The 13,724-nt window shown below is 48.1% G+C and overlaps 2 protein-coding genes across 2 annotated transcripts in view; both read left to right on the forward strand.

Annotated features, from left to right (window-relative positions):
- Nup75 (nuclear pore complex protein Nup75) overlaps window positions 1-13,254 on the forward strand; it is an 81,261-nt gene extending 68,007 nt beyond the window's left edge. The window contains exon 22 of the mRNA XM_084598507.1: window positions 13,132-13,254. Within this exon, the coding sequence (XP_084454633.1) occupies window positions 13,132-13,170 (39 nt within the window). The 3' untranslated portion in view covers window positions 13,171-13,254. The remainder of the gene's footprint in view (window positions 1-13,131) is intronic.
- On the forward strand, window positions 6,909-8,931 carry LOC146196755 (solute carrier family 22 member 6-like). The gene has a single exon (XM_084595978.1). It carries the CDS (start codon window positions 6,909-6,911, stop codon window positions 8,694-8,696), a length of 1,788 nt encoding a protein of 595 aa, XP_084452104.1. The 3' UTR covers window positions 8,697-8,931.
- Window positions 13,255-13,724: the final 470 nt, after the last annotated feature.

The following is a 13,724-nucleotide window of genomic DNA, read 5'->3' on the forward strand; positions in this document are numbered from 1 at the left end:
TGTCAAGACGTCCAAGAGTCGAAAAATGCCCCTTCAAAGCAGTTTCCAGCAAGATCGTGGCAGAGGGCTGAAAGGGACCTGTTTTTTTTCAATAGTCACTGATGGTTAATTGTAACAGATTTATAGGTATCCATAACTGACGCGTCTAGAAAATTATCATTGATTACTGGGATTAGTCACTGCAAATCAATTTTCGCCCGACACGATATTCCAGAGATGGTGCACGTGGTCTCCGACAATGGTCCACAGTTATCATCTGGCTTTTGAAAATTTGCTCAGGAATATGGGTTTAAAAACCTTACATCAAGCCCGCACTAGCCTCAAAGCAATGGACTCTCCGAGGCTGCTGTGATCAAAATCATCAAAACTTCAATGTAGAAGACCCAAGACCCGTAGTTGACCTTCTTATCTGACAGGTCAACTCCACTGAAAAATGACTACAGCCCCTCTGAACGAGGAGGCGGTTGAGGACTAAGCTTCCTTGGACTCCCGGAAGTCTTGTTCCCCATTTGCCAGACGTCACTAAACACTAATTTTGAAACGCAATGCAGCGAACAGCAGCAGAGAAATTGACAGATGACATGGCGTGCGGCAACTTCCGACCCTTCTGGAAGGTGATCAAGTCTGGATTACAGACTTAAAGCAAAAAGGAAACGTGGTTGAGTCCGCAAAAGATATGATTGGCACCAGGAACGGCACTGTATGCTGAAATCGAACCCATCTTATCCGTTTTATTAAGCCTGCGGAAGAGGGGAGAGACAACCAAGATGTCGCGTGCGAGGCATCTCTGCATGGCGACACACACGCAAACAAGGAACTAATGTTCCATAGGATTTCAGTTTCTCCGGGAGATTCATAGCCTGCGCTGACGCCTCCCACCAGCATACTAGGTGTGGACATTGCGTTAGTCCTCTATCGAACAAGCTGTGGGCAGGGACTCGAAAGCCGGAGCGATCACACAAGCCTTAGACACCTACCACGATATAACACAACTCAATCGACTAAAGGCTGACAAACCCTCCACCACACAAAGACCTCTCTAAAGAGCTAGAGGTAACATGGAGACAGCTCCAAACTAAAACCCTCCCCAACCAAATAGTATTTAGCCCCATATATCCTGTCAGATTCTGCCGGAGCGCAGCAAATGTGGTGGCAGAGCCACGTACATAGATCATATATTCTAGGACTTCCTGGCAGATGCTCCACTTAAACTTCTCCAGAGGCTCGAGCAACCGGGCACATGGGAGACAGCTACGACCTGGAAATTCAACACAAGGCCTTGGACAGAGCCCAAGGGGTCGCCGGCAGCATTGACTGACGGCTATCTAAAGCTATACAAGTCCACTAACTACTAACCGCCGATAATAAAGTTTTTCCAATTCAATCAATCCCAAAGACTGACTTTCTGTTATGGGAGCTGTTGAACTTGTAGGCAGTAGCCACATGCAGTGGCTGGCCGGTTAGTTTGAATGCGCTGCTGCGCGCTCACCCGAGGCTCGCTGCGTCTGGTACGCATCTCGTGCTCGTCCCAGTGCTCGCCTGGAGAATAAACCTGTCCTGTTAGCATCTCAGCAGGTGCGACGCGAGAAGCCGACATCGCTTGCTTCTTTTTCTTTTTTTATTCGAGAAGTTTGCCATCAGGCATAGTGAAAAGGGAGCGCGGGGAGTAGGAGGAAGCTAGAAGAAAGAGTGCAAACAGGTCTCCCTTAAATAATCACACGTTGTCGATAAACTGATTGTTTAGCGTCAACTTCCTGTAATCACAGAGGTCCCACCGCAGGCCTACTTTCCGTAGGTAGCACTGTCTCGCGCATGCCGTAGCTGGGCATGGTCCACAATAGATGCTTCGCATCGCACAGTTCCGGTGAAGCACCACAATGGGAGCACTTTTCGACCGCTTGTAAGCATTCGTCACGCTATATATCGATGACGCACAGAAGGGGTCAGAGCCGCTCCTGCCCGAATTCGGCGCACAGATACCTGCTCCTCCCGAGTGAGATTACGGGGGAGAGGGTACGAACACGGAGGAATTAGAGCATGTGTTCGCTGGAGCAAACGCCGGAAACATCGAACATGAGCGGATCTGGGGGAAGAGTGGAAGGTGGCGGGATATGTCTGATTTGTCAAGGTGTGTAATTTTATCCACATGAATATTTTGTAGATCGTGAGCATGGCCGCGAATCCAGTGTATACGCATATAGGACAGGGGTATTTTTTACAGAGCTAGTGAATGGATTGCGTAATTTTGAATGTACCCCGAACAGCCTTAAGCTGCTTAAGGGCGGCAGGGAGTCAGTGTAAATGTGAATGGTATCAAATGTGGGTTCGAGTAGGAGGGAACTAATTGCGTTGTGTATTGCCTGAAGCTCCAATGCCAGGGGGGTGCATGTGTCGGCCACGCCATACGTTGCGCGAGAGTTAAGGGACTGTGCACAGCGGTAACTCCCTGCAGATCTGTGAGTGATGCATCGGTGTATGCACCCTGGAGGCAAATTAATGCGCGGCTGATATCGGCGGTGAAGCAGTGGAGCTATTGTCTGTGAGTTGACAGTACGACCAATGAGGAAGAGTGTATAAGCGGTGGGAGCTGAAGCGACATTTTCTGTGCTCTAGCTGCTTGTCTCACGCTTGTCGATGAGTTCAGCTAATGTATTAATTTGAGCATACCCTTGCAGAACGGGTATGGGTGTAAAACGAGGGAGATAGGTTATGGCGCGCATACCTCGTGATTGATAGCTTCAAGGGAGTCCCATTGACGACGGGTGAGGCACTGAAATTGACGAGTAGTATCAGAACGCGCTCTGCCTGAGCGCATAGCTATGCATCGAATCAGACCAAGTAGCGTGAGCCGATTTACGGGTAGCGTTTAGCCAAGATGTTCCGGTTACAGATGTATGAAGACCTAGCACACGAACACTATGAATTTGAGAATTATCCACCGTAAAAGTAATGGAGCTGCTTTTCGTAAGCCAGATTTGTTTCCGATTCGAATAAAACATGATTTATTACACGATATGGACAGACCTAAAGCGGGGAGTTGAGATGTTAAAACATCCAGCGCGTGCTGGAACGCTGACTGTTGTACGGACGCATCTTGATGACGGGACCGCAAGGTCACGTCGTCAGCATACGCAAGAACGCGTACAGAAGGCGTGTTTTCTAGGGCTCGGACAAGAGGAATAAAAGCCACGTTAAATAATGTGGTGGCGAGGACGGAGCCCTGGGGCACCCCCCGCAGTTGGAGGTAAAGTGACCAAAAGGTAAAGTGATCAAAGAAGAAAGCGATTCGGGAGACAAAGAGACTCCTGAAGGGTGCCAAGAATTGCAGAGTGAAGGATGGATGTCTGTAGCAATCACAGTACGAACCAAATGACTCTGGGAGAATGGTTAAGTACATCAGTAGCGAAAACTTCAAGGCCGTCTTCTGTTCCAATTTAAGGACGGAACCCGATTTGAGATTCTGGAGCATTTGATTCCAACCACCATGACAAGCGAGCTGCTGGAATCTGTTCGTAAAGCTTGCAGGTAGTAATAGGTGTAAGGAAAATAAGGCGGAGGGCCGTTAGAGAAACTGGCAATTGACCTGATTTTGGTATTGGCACAATTACAATAGAACGTTTCCACTCTTCCGGAATTACTTCAGAATGCCACACTTCATTGAATGTATCTATCATAAACTGCAAAGCCGACCCTTCCAAATTGCGCTCCTTCTTGTGTTTCACATCTTCTACTTCGCACACCTGCTTCTTCATACACCTGCTACACATCCTTATTCATACCAGTACATATCCGCAAAAATATAAAACATTACCTGACACAATGCTACACAGCCTTCTAGTGTCAGCCTATCTGTAACCTCTAGCGCGAACGCTGCCCATCTTGCTCGCCTCGTGGTACTTCCCCCTTAAAAATGCTCAGCTAGGCTGCCTACTCCTCTCCATTCAAATCCCATCCAATCCAGTCTAATCAAATTCAGTCCAATCAAGTACAGTTCATTCCAGTCAAATACAATCCAGTCCAATCCAATCTAGTCCAATCCAGTCCTGTCCAATGCTGAGTACAGGCTCGCCCGAAATGCGCCGCTGATAGCCTATATCATCATCATCACTACTATCATCCTCACGCTAGACAAGGAGAATTAAGATACGCTACTCCCGATCCCGGGAGTGTAATTAACAGCGCAGCTATCCGGGGTTTTGTTCTGGCTCAATGTGAAGTTAAGATTTTAGCCTACGCTGATGATGTCGCCTTCTTTTGTTCTGACAAAAAGAGTGTACTTGAGGCTTTACATTTGACTCAACAATTCTGGGATGTATCAGGCGCGGCTCTTAATTTAGATAAATCCAAATGCTTTTGCTTGGGTCAATGGGGCACTAGGCCAAGCCAGTTTGGTGGCATATGCTGGAACTGTAGCCCTCTCCAATACCTAAGGGTTCCGCTGTACCAAGTTCCCAACAGTGCATCCTACTGGGATTCACAAATCGTACCTATGCGGCGACAAACACAGGAGTGGATGGATAGGGAACTCTCAGTGTTTGCTAGGGAACAGGTCTGTAACATTTTTTTCTTCAAATTTGCGTATGTCCTTCAAGTCCTGCGTTGTGCGAGGAGGAAGGTACAGTCGCGGACAGAATAAAAAGGACCACGCTTCCGGATTCAAACGCTTCTGTCCCGTCATCTAATAGAAATACATGTTTGATGTCCTCACGTTTGATGTCCTCAAGACAAAAGTAAATATTACAAGCGTATGCAAAAGCATGCGTTATGTTTTGCTAATTAACGCGTGAGAAGACTCTGACCGTCAAAGCGTGGCCCATATTCTTCTGCTCGCGACAGTATATGTAATACACAAGATAACTTGTTCCTTCCCTTAGAGTCTGGTGCAGTGGGCCTTGTTCGCCTGTTCATGCATCAACCTGTTTCCCTTTTTTTCTTTTTCAAATCGGCAAACCACCCTTTTCTTGTAGCTGAGCTCATTAGGCGTCTCAGTCCTCATTTGCCTTATTTATTCGCACCGACTGGGCAGGCTCGTGAAGTGGATTTATGGGGATTCCTTAAGGAGGTTGCTGACACTTTCGATTTCCTCACTGTGCGCTTCTCTTTAGATTACCTGTATAGCCTCTCTTGAGAGAGCAGATGACCCAGGTTCTCACTGAGTCTTTGTTCCCTACACCGTTGTATCGGCAGCCTTATCTGGGATTTTCGGACACCAGTATCATAAAGCGGGTTAGGCGAGTGTGCGTTTAGGTAGCCGTAAAAAAACGTTTTTTTTTTTTCAAACTGCACACCTGTCAAGATAAGGAGATCTGTCTTGGCGTCTGTGTAACCTGCCTGAGACAATTGATCATTACTTTATTCTGTGCCGAGACGCTATGTTCTTTTGGGACGCACTACAACGAACTCTGGAGATTGAATTACACTATATACTATTAGATTTTCGCCTGTTGACAAAAACTGTTTTGTGCCTTATGGTCTATTTGCGTTAATAGGACTATCCAGTCTTTGGAAAAGCACTATGATGGACAGACATGCCGAGCCATCAAGATCGTCCAAATCCGTGTTTCGAGAGCAGCGTGCCTTGGTGAGGAGTGTATATGCCGTACGCGAAGAATCTCTAAACTGGCTGCGTACCTAGGTGCATGTGTGTGTTTTGATGTTTTACGGGGGTGCAGTGTCGGGTTACTGATATGGCGGGCTCGTATTAAGCAGCCCGGTACCTTCAGACATGGACAAGTTTGAGTAAATACAGTTTTTTTTTTTAATGAAAGTTTTCCAATGCAATAAAACAAACAATTCAAGGAGTGGCGCTATTGGTTAAAGCGCTCGGCTGGGAATCCGAGGGATGGAGGTTCGATTCCCGGTAGAGATTTTATTTTTTTTTTCTTTTTCCTTTTTTTTTTGTTTTGGTGAGGAGACCTGCCTAGCATAAAATTAGCAGTGGCTTAGCTCGGCTATGACATCTTTATCTTGATTGCAAGTCCAGATTAGTGTGGTTGTCTAGCTATGTTGTTGTTGCTTTAATGGCGAGACATCTTCTGGTTGCTTCTTGATTGCCAGAAGGCGCGGCGAGCGCACGGCGTCCGCCAGCTGCGGCGGTTGCTAGGCAATGGTTCTGTACTTTCTCGGAGCACCGCAAAGCGAAAAGCTACAAAACCTGTCCTGTTGGCATCTGTTGCCTGCCTACCTTTTCCCTCTACCGCGAACGCTGCCCATTTAGCTCGCCTCGTGGGACTTCTCCTTTAAAAATGCCCTCGACACCTTCAGGTTGTCTACACCCGGCTGTGGTGTCTTCGATGTTCGCAGAGAGCCGTGGAGGAGTTAAGCCAACAAACCCCGTCTGTCCAGCTTAATCAAACTTACGCTCGGTAAACTAGGTTCAGCCATGTTGAACCCCAGCAGCCAACGGCCGCAAACTCGCCGTAAGCAAGACCGCTACCGCCCACTTCCATCAAGACTACAGGAAATCCGCTCGGATACATATGCCATGTCTGCGACCGCCTGTGGTTCCAGCGCGATTTAAAGATTTCGAGGGGTTCCATATGATTCCCACGCTCCCATGTTTGAGCTAATGCTCAAAATTTGATTCAGCAGCGTTGAATGGTTGAAACACCTCACTTTTTTCTAGTCTATTCTTTGCCTCTTTATATTGTGGTATCAAAGCTTGTGGAGACAAATTGCGACTTCCGATCAATCGTTAGGCGCTGAAACGAACACCCTGTTTAGATAAACCAAGCCTTTAGGCTGTGCTTTTCCAGTGAGGAATGGTTGTAAAGGGCCACCAATACATCATCATCATCATGGTCTGTACACTACGCCATCAAGATCAGAAGAAGAAGCACGCGCAGATAGATCCACAGTGGTTTTCATTCTGGTGCCAGATTCTTTTATAGGATTCGTAGTAAATTTAGATGGAGAGGCCGCCTCGTCCCTCAGTGTATTTTCCTGAGACCACCGGGAAGACAAAGAAACCACCCGAAAGAAGAAGCTCCAAGGTAAAGTATAAATCAGACATTGTCGGCACTTCACATACGAACACGAGTGGTTCGGGGATCGCGTTCCCCGAGGCCGAGAACGAACAGTTACAGCAGGGCGCGAATGCCTGCGGCCACGGTAATTTTCAGCGGCTTATATTCGGCTTCAGCATCGCAGCCCTCGTAGCTCTGCAGTGCCACAACCAAGTCTTTGCGTTAATCGCTCAACCCGTGGACCACTGGTGCAAGCCTTCGGAGCCCTTTGCGAGTCTCTCGGTTGCCCTGTGGAAAAACGTAGGAATACCGGTCGACGAGGCTGGTCGCTATAGCCAGTGCTTCGTCTATGCGTACCCCAGCCACAACGGCACCACCATACTGCCCTGCCACTCTTGGGACTACGACGAGAGGGAGAAATATAAAACCGTGCGTAGCTTCTGGAACCTCGTCTGCCACAGGACATGGTTGGTGTCTCTGACCGATGCGGTCTACATGAGCGGCGCACTCTTCCTGGTTCCCGTCGCTGGTTACATCGCCGACGCGTCTGGTCGCAAACCGGTTATCATTGGAGCCGTACTGATGCTCGTTTTTAGTGCGACTGCAGGGTGCATCTACGAGTCATTCGTGCTGTATTTGATCGCGAGGTTCGTCAGTTCGGCCTGTGCAAGCACGATCTACCTTCTCTCCGTCGTCCTTTTGTTCGAAGTCATCCCAACGGAGTTCAGGACCTTCTACATTGGCTTCGCTTGCTCACTAGGTAGCATATTGGCCGACGTGTTTCTGCTGTTTCTCGAGCAGTTGAACCTCAGCTGGTCCCTCCTGCAAGCGGCTGTCATCTCACCTACCCTCCTGCTCGTGTCGGCGCATGGCATCATCGAGGAGTCTCCGATCTGGCTGATGTCCATGGGCCGGATGAAGGAGGCCGGAGAGGTGATGCTGAGGGCGGCAAGGACAAACGGTGTGCGGCGCAGAGACGCAGAGAAGGCGGTAGCTGCCATCAGCAGCGAGATGGGCAAAAACGACATTGTCGTCTCACCCATGACGCCCAAGGATATTATCGAGCCTGGCCCTATCCGAACGAGAGCAAGTGCAATGTTCTTGTCGACCTTTGCCGTCATGCTTGGATACTTTACCGCATCATGGAGCAGCCCCTTCCACCGGCAAGTTGCTGTGCGGATAACGTCGGTAGTCTTCCTAGGCCCGAGCTACCTGGCCATGTATGTCGGCCTGAACTCGACGGGTAGGCTCAAGCTACTTATAGCGTTGACGGCACTTCTGGCCGGTCTGTCTTCGATCTGCGGCGTCGCCATCAATGCTCGTCCCGTTGAAGTCTCCTATGGGCTTGTGGTCATCGCCAAGGCGTCGGCCAGTGTACTTATTCCGACAAACTTCCTGTACATAGCCGAGCTCTTCCCTACATCCGTCCGCAGTGCGGTCTTGTGCGGCGCTTACACCTTTGGTCGCGTAGGAGCGGTCTTCGCAGCTTTTTTAGCACCACTCAAATTAATCCGCCGAGAAGATGTGTGCTTCGTTGTGGCTGCTTTAGCGGCATTTGTTTCCGTAGGCGTCGTGATGCGCCTGCCCGAGACAAGCGTCGGAAGAGCCGCGACAGCGGAAGTAGAGAAAGGGAAGGACCTCATGAACTTGATGCAAAGCACCTTGTCACCAATGCGACCGAAACAACGCCGAAGGCATAGTAAGAAAAGCGAGAACCTTAACGAACTTTAGCCAGAGTTCCGTTTCTCTAGAGTGCTTTTTCATCATCAGTCAATACTGCGATTATCTTTTTTTTTTGCCCGGCTTTTTCCCGAGAAACTAAGGACTGTTTCTAATGTATATATTTTCACCTGCAGAAGTATGAGTGAACTGCAAGCAGCTGCGGGCTGTTTGTGAATTTTTTTTTGACAGACTTTTGATTACTCGCCAAACTGACCCTGTCCTTAGTGTGCGATTTTGGGAAGCTCTGTTTTGTTAACCGCTGTTTGTTTTATTCGGTGAACTCGAATGGCATATGCGGAAAACTGCAGAATGTACTTAAGACTTTTCTACGAGGCTCCTGCTTATTCTGGGGCTTCAGTAAGGACATTATATAGGTGCAGTATTAATGTCTTGAGCAAGCTTCAAGTGTTGGTATTAGAATATGTCTCGCGAATATTTGAGACTGGGCGTTAGATAAGGGCTCACATTGCGGAGAAATCAAATCGCGGCTTGGTTTTTATCACGGGGCGTTTCCTGTGGTAACATTTTCACTGATATGTTTTATTGTACTTACTCGCTTTCGCAAACAGCCTAGTTAATTTAACTGTGCCGAAAGGAACATCTGGTATGCTTACTGGTGTGCTGCCCGTCCGGCCCTGGGCATGGACAGCTCTGTACAGTCAATAAACGTACGTTCTTTCAGGAGTGTACTGAAGGTGCTATTGTCGACTATACATCCACGTTCAAGGTATCAGGAAGTCGCAAAAAAAAAAAAACGGCAGTAGCGTGGGTTACGAGAGAGATGGGTGGACCTCTCCTTTCCTAATGCGTTGAACGCAGCATGTGACTCGTTCCTGTACTAGTCGATCGGCACCGGACGATCCGAGCAGTACATGAACCGCGGAAGACGCGGGAGCGGGAAGCCTCTTCATTTTCATAGAATGGCTCAAGAATCAAATGTAGAAAAAATTAGTGCTAGCTTTCACGATAACAATACGCCTTTTTCACAAGGTCGCTCTGCGCATGCGCGCCTCTCCCCTGGTTGAAAACAAACCACCAACCCCAGCTGCGCATGTGCAGTTCTTGGCCTCCGTGATCGGCGCAGCCGTAACATATCTCGGAGACCATGTGTAGTTAATATTCGTGGCAGGCGTATGCGATAGATGGCGTTAGCTGTCAAGACGACAATGCCTTTGGGGGTGCAATCGATATATGATGGTGCGCGATTTGTGGAAGGCTGTACATGTGCCGGGGCTGACCTTCGCAAACGCCACTTTGTGCATATCTACCCAAACGAGGGAATGGCTGGAACGCGGACAGCGCGGAGTGGGACGACTGGCGCTCGGTTGCCACGGTCGCGTTGCTGTGGAGGCCATCCAGGGGACATGGGCTGGTCAACGTTCGAGGCCCGCGAAGCCCAAAGCAAAATTGGGTACGAGACCAGACTCCGCGCCATGGACAATAACAGATGGGCGAGGAGGCTGTTCCGGTATATACACATTGCTGGCATTCGGACAAAATGGTGTGCTCGTGTGCAGACTCTACGACGGAAATGCGGCGCGCAGACGGACACCCAGGACCAGACCGCCTTGCCCAAGACCACCATACGCAACCTTATACAGCAGGCGGAGAACGCACAGTGGAGTGCTGCTGCCCCCAAAAAAGATGACTCTGGCGCTATACAGCGCACACAAAAGAGTGATCTCCGCTGAAACGCTGCACGACCGTACGACAACAGCATCAGTAGCGCGCTCCTGTTTGAAGCACGAGCGGGAGCGCTTCGCACACTGGTGTACCGCCGCCACTTTGACACCGCTCCGGAAGTTCAAGCAACGCTGTGCAGAGCCTGCGGGATCAAATAAGAATCGACGGAGCACGTAGGTCCTCAAATGCACAAAGTTGTGGTCCCAGCCGGGAGAGGGCATCACGCTATCCCTAGCACTAGTGTTCCTGTATATGCTCCCTAGGGAGCATATACAGGGATACTACCTAGCACTTGGATTACAGCAGCGGAGTGTGGCATGGAGTGCGGGGAACGCGGCGACAACAGTGGCAACAGTGACAATGCTACGTCAGTCACAAAATCCCGTCTCCGCATGTGGTGGACACTCGTCCACCGTTAACTCTTCCTTTTTTTTTCTCTTTCCTTTTTTTCTTTCTCTTTTAACTGCGACGCAGTTTAGTGTCCACCCGTTACAAAGGGTGCAGTCTCAAATCATCATCATCATGCTCCGTCATTTCGCTGACGCCAAGGATGTTTTCAACCAGTAGCAGACAAATTTTCAACTACTCCCAAAGGGCGCCACTGTTTGTGAAAAAGGCGGATTTAGCGATAATGAAATATGGCATGCCATTACTACGCTTCGTTGTGAACTGTTTCGTTGTGAAATCCGCCTTTTTCACAAACAGTGGCGCCCTGTGGGAGTGGTTGAAAATTTGTCTGCTACTGGTTGAAAACATTCTTGGCGTCAGCGAAATGACGGAGTATGTTCTTGACAGCTAACGCCATCTATCGCATACGCCTGCCACGAATATTAACTACACATGGTCTCCGAGATATGTTACGACTTCTTCATCCTTATTCGATCTTGGGCAGGCAACTCACCCCTTCTCTTGCCCTTATGCACTATGCTCGGACCAGTCTTCGTAGCCTCAGTCAGCATCGTATGCAGGTGGTCATACCAGACCCACCTTTTACGAGAAAAGCCCACCTCTCCCGAAGTCAAGAAGTCTTTTTGAATAAGCTCATCGCCCATGTGGCTTACACGCCACGTATTATGGCCCGCTGGCGTCAGTATACGGAGAAAGTGATTACGTGCCCCCACTGTGCGACTCTAACTCGCGGCGGCATATCTCATTTACTCTGGGATTGCCCTGCTTTTTCTACTGGACGCTCCGAGATCGAACCTTACCGCCCGAACTACCGTTCCCTTCTAGAAACTGATGCTAACACACACATGATATTTGCCAAGTATGGCTCGCTTAGTGGCCTGGTTAGAGCAATGTGATTTGAGTGACGACCTAAACAATGAAGATTCTGTCAACTCCCCTTTATCCCCATCCATGGCCATGAGCCTTCCAATTCAAAAAAGGACATTCATTCATTCAATCAATCAATCAATCAATCAATCAATCGATGTATATATATATATATATATATATATATATATATATATATATATATATATATATATATATATATATATATATATATATATATAATTGGTTCACAGGAAAGGAAAAGCGCGGTATCTGGCACACTTGTTTATGTGGACACCTAAAGCGCGCCGTGAGGGAATGAAGGAAGGCGGAAGGAAAAGTGAAAAGAGAGAAAGCGGTGCTCTAGTTGAGGGCTCTGGAGTAATTTCGACGACCACCTGGGGATTTTTAACGTGCGCTGACATCGCACAACACAGCCTGATGTTTAACAGGAAGCCTATGCTTTTCTGGCACCGAGCCAGTTTGTGATTGATTTTCAGGCGCCAAAGATTAGTTCTGCGCGTTCGATTGTCGGCATCAAGCAAACCCCCGTGACGTTCTATTGGCTTTTTCTCGAAGCTGGTGATTGTGTAACAGTGACAAAGGCGTTGCTAGAAAGCGCCTTTCGCATTGGTGGTATGCATAAAACTACTTTATCGCAGCAGCTAACTTCAATATTAAAGAATTAAATAAATATACAGATCGAATAATGTCTGCCGTCGTGAATTTCACCTTCTTAAAACTGCCCACCTGATTCGAAAATTGCGAACGTCATTTCAACGATCTTAAGCCCACGCATGCAATGAGCGAAAAATGAAGGAACAGGAAAGCTTTTAATATAGAGCCTGAAGACGATGCAGGTTAAAAATGCTGCAAAAATATCACAACAGATGAGCTGGAACGTTTAACTGGCACGACGGATGCTTTAGTTTCGACCAAAGCTAGATAACAACTTTATTATCGGCGTTAAAGGCCTGCACGGCCGATGTCTAAACTGGATCTGATTCTACTCGCCGACACTTCGGCCTTGACCCAAACGTGGCCCTCTACCAATTTCTAATTACCGGCTCTGTCCGGCGTTCATTCGGTCAACCCCGTGCAGGCCCATCTGATTTCAAGATAATAGTTGGCTCTTGAAAAGAAAGAAAGAGAGTGAGAGAGTGAGAGAGAACAACAAGCCGCAAACATTATTATCTCTGTAGCCGCTGAAAAAGTTGCAGTTAACGAGAAATGCTACATTGGATTTGTATCAAACACGAGCGCCTACTCAACTGGGCCAGAACCGAAACAAAAAAAGTTGCTAGGGTTTGAACTAAGGTTAAATAGAGTTAGACGTTCGGAAGCACGGTTTAATTCGGTGTAGCCGTTGGTTGGTATTTTGTTTTTGTTTTTTGCTTTGTTCGAAGTTTCGATTTGGTTATAGGATATACATAGATTAGGTGACGTGTTCACGTTTACGGCGTCTTCTGTCCCGTTCCGTCTGCAGCCCACCGGACACGGCGCGCTTCTTCGCCCCAGACTCTAAAAGATCCGGCTCACTCGCCATCCTGGAGTGGTCTGACGTGCCGTTGAAACTGCGTAGTGCCCCTATGAAGGCACTTGTCCATCAAAACGTTATAGACAATATTAACTCGTCTGAACTGATGGAAAATAAAAAAAAAGTTCAGGCACCTGAAAACTTGCTCTTTCTCCAATCCCTATAAATATTCACTGCTATATCTAAGGCTGCGTTTTCCCTATATGCAGAAATCACAATGTTCGAAAAACACAACTTACACACTGAGTAACTTCCCCGGGTTAAAACCTCGGCAGAATTCCACCTTAGCAGCACTTTGATATTGGAGGCTGCGGGACAAGTTCGGACCCCGCGGCGGAACTGCAGATCGTTGCCTAGACTTTGGAGGTCGCTCAGAGTCAAGAACTCTTGTCCACCTTACATGGCCAAAGAGAAGTATCTCAGTGAATCCAATAAATTCTAATCTATTGGCGAACATAAAATTTGGTGTATATATATATATCTCAGCCTTTTTCCAAGCAGTGCTTTGGTCACTGGACTCCTGAGGCAGTTGAGACGAACTT

This window comes from Amblyomma maculatum, chromosome 3 (genome assembly GCF_055883805.1).
Source record: "Amblyomma maculatum isolate TAMU_Amacu chromosome 3, ASM5588380v1, whole genome shotgun sequence".
NCBI classification, from domain to species: domain Eukaryota; kingdom Metazoa; phylum Arthropoda; class Arachnida; order Ixodida; family Ixodidae; genus Amblyomma; species Amblyomma maculatum.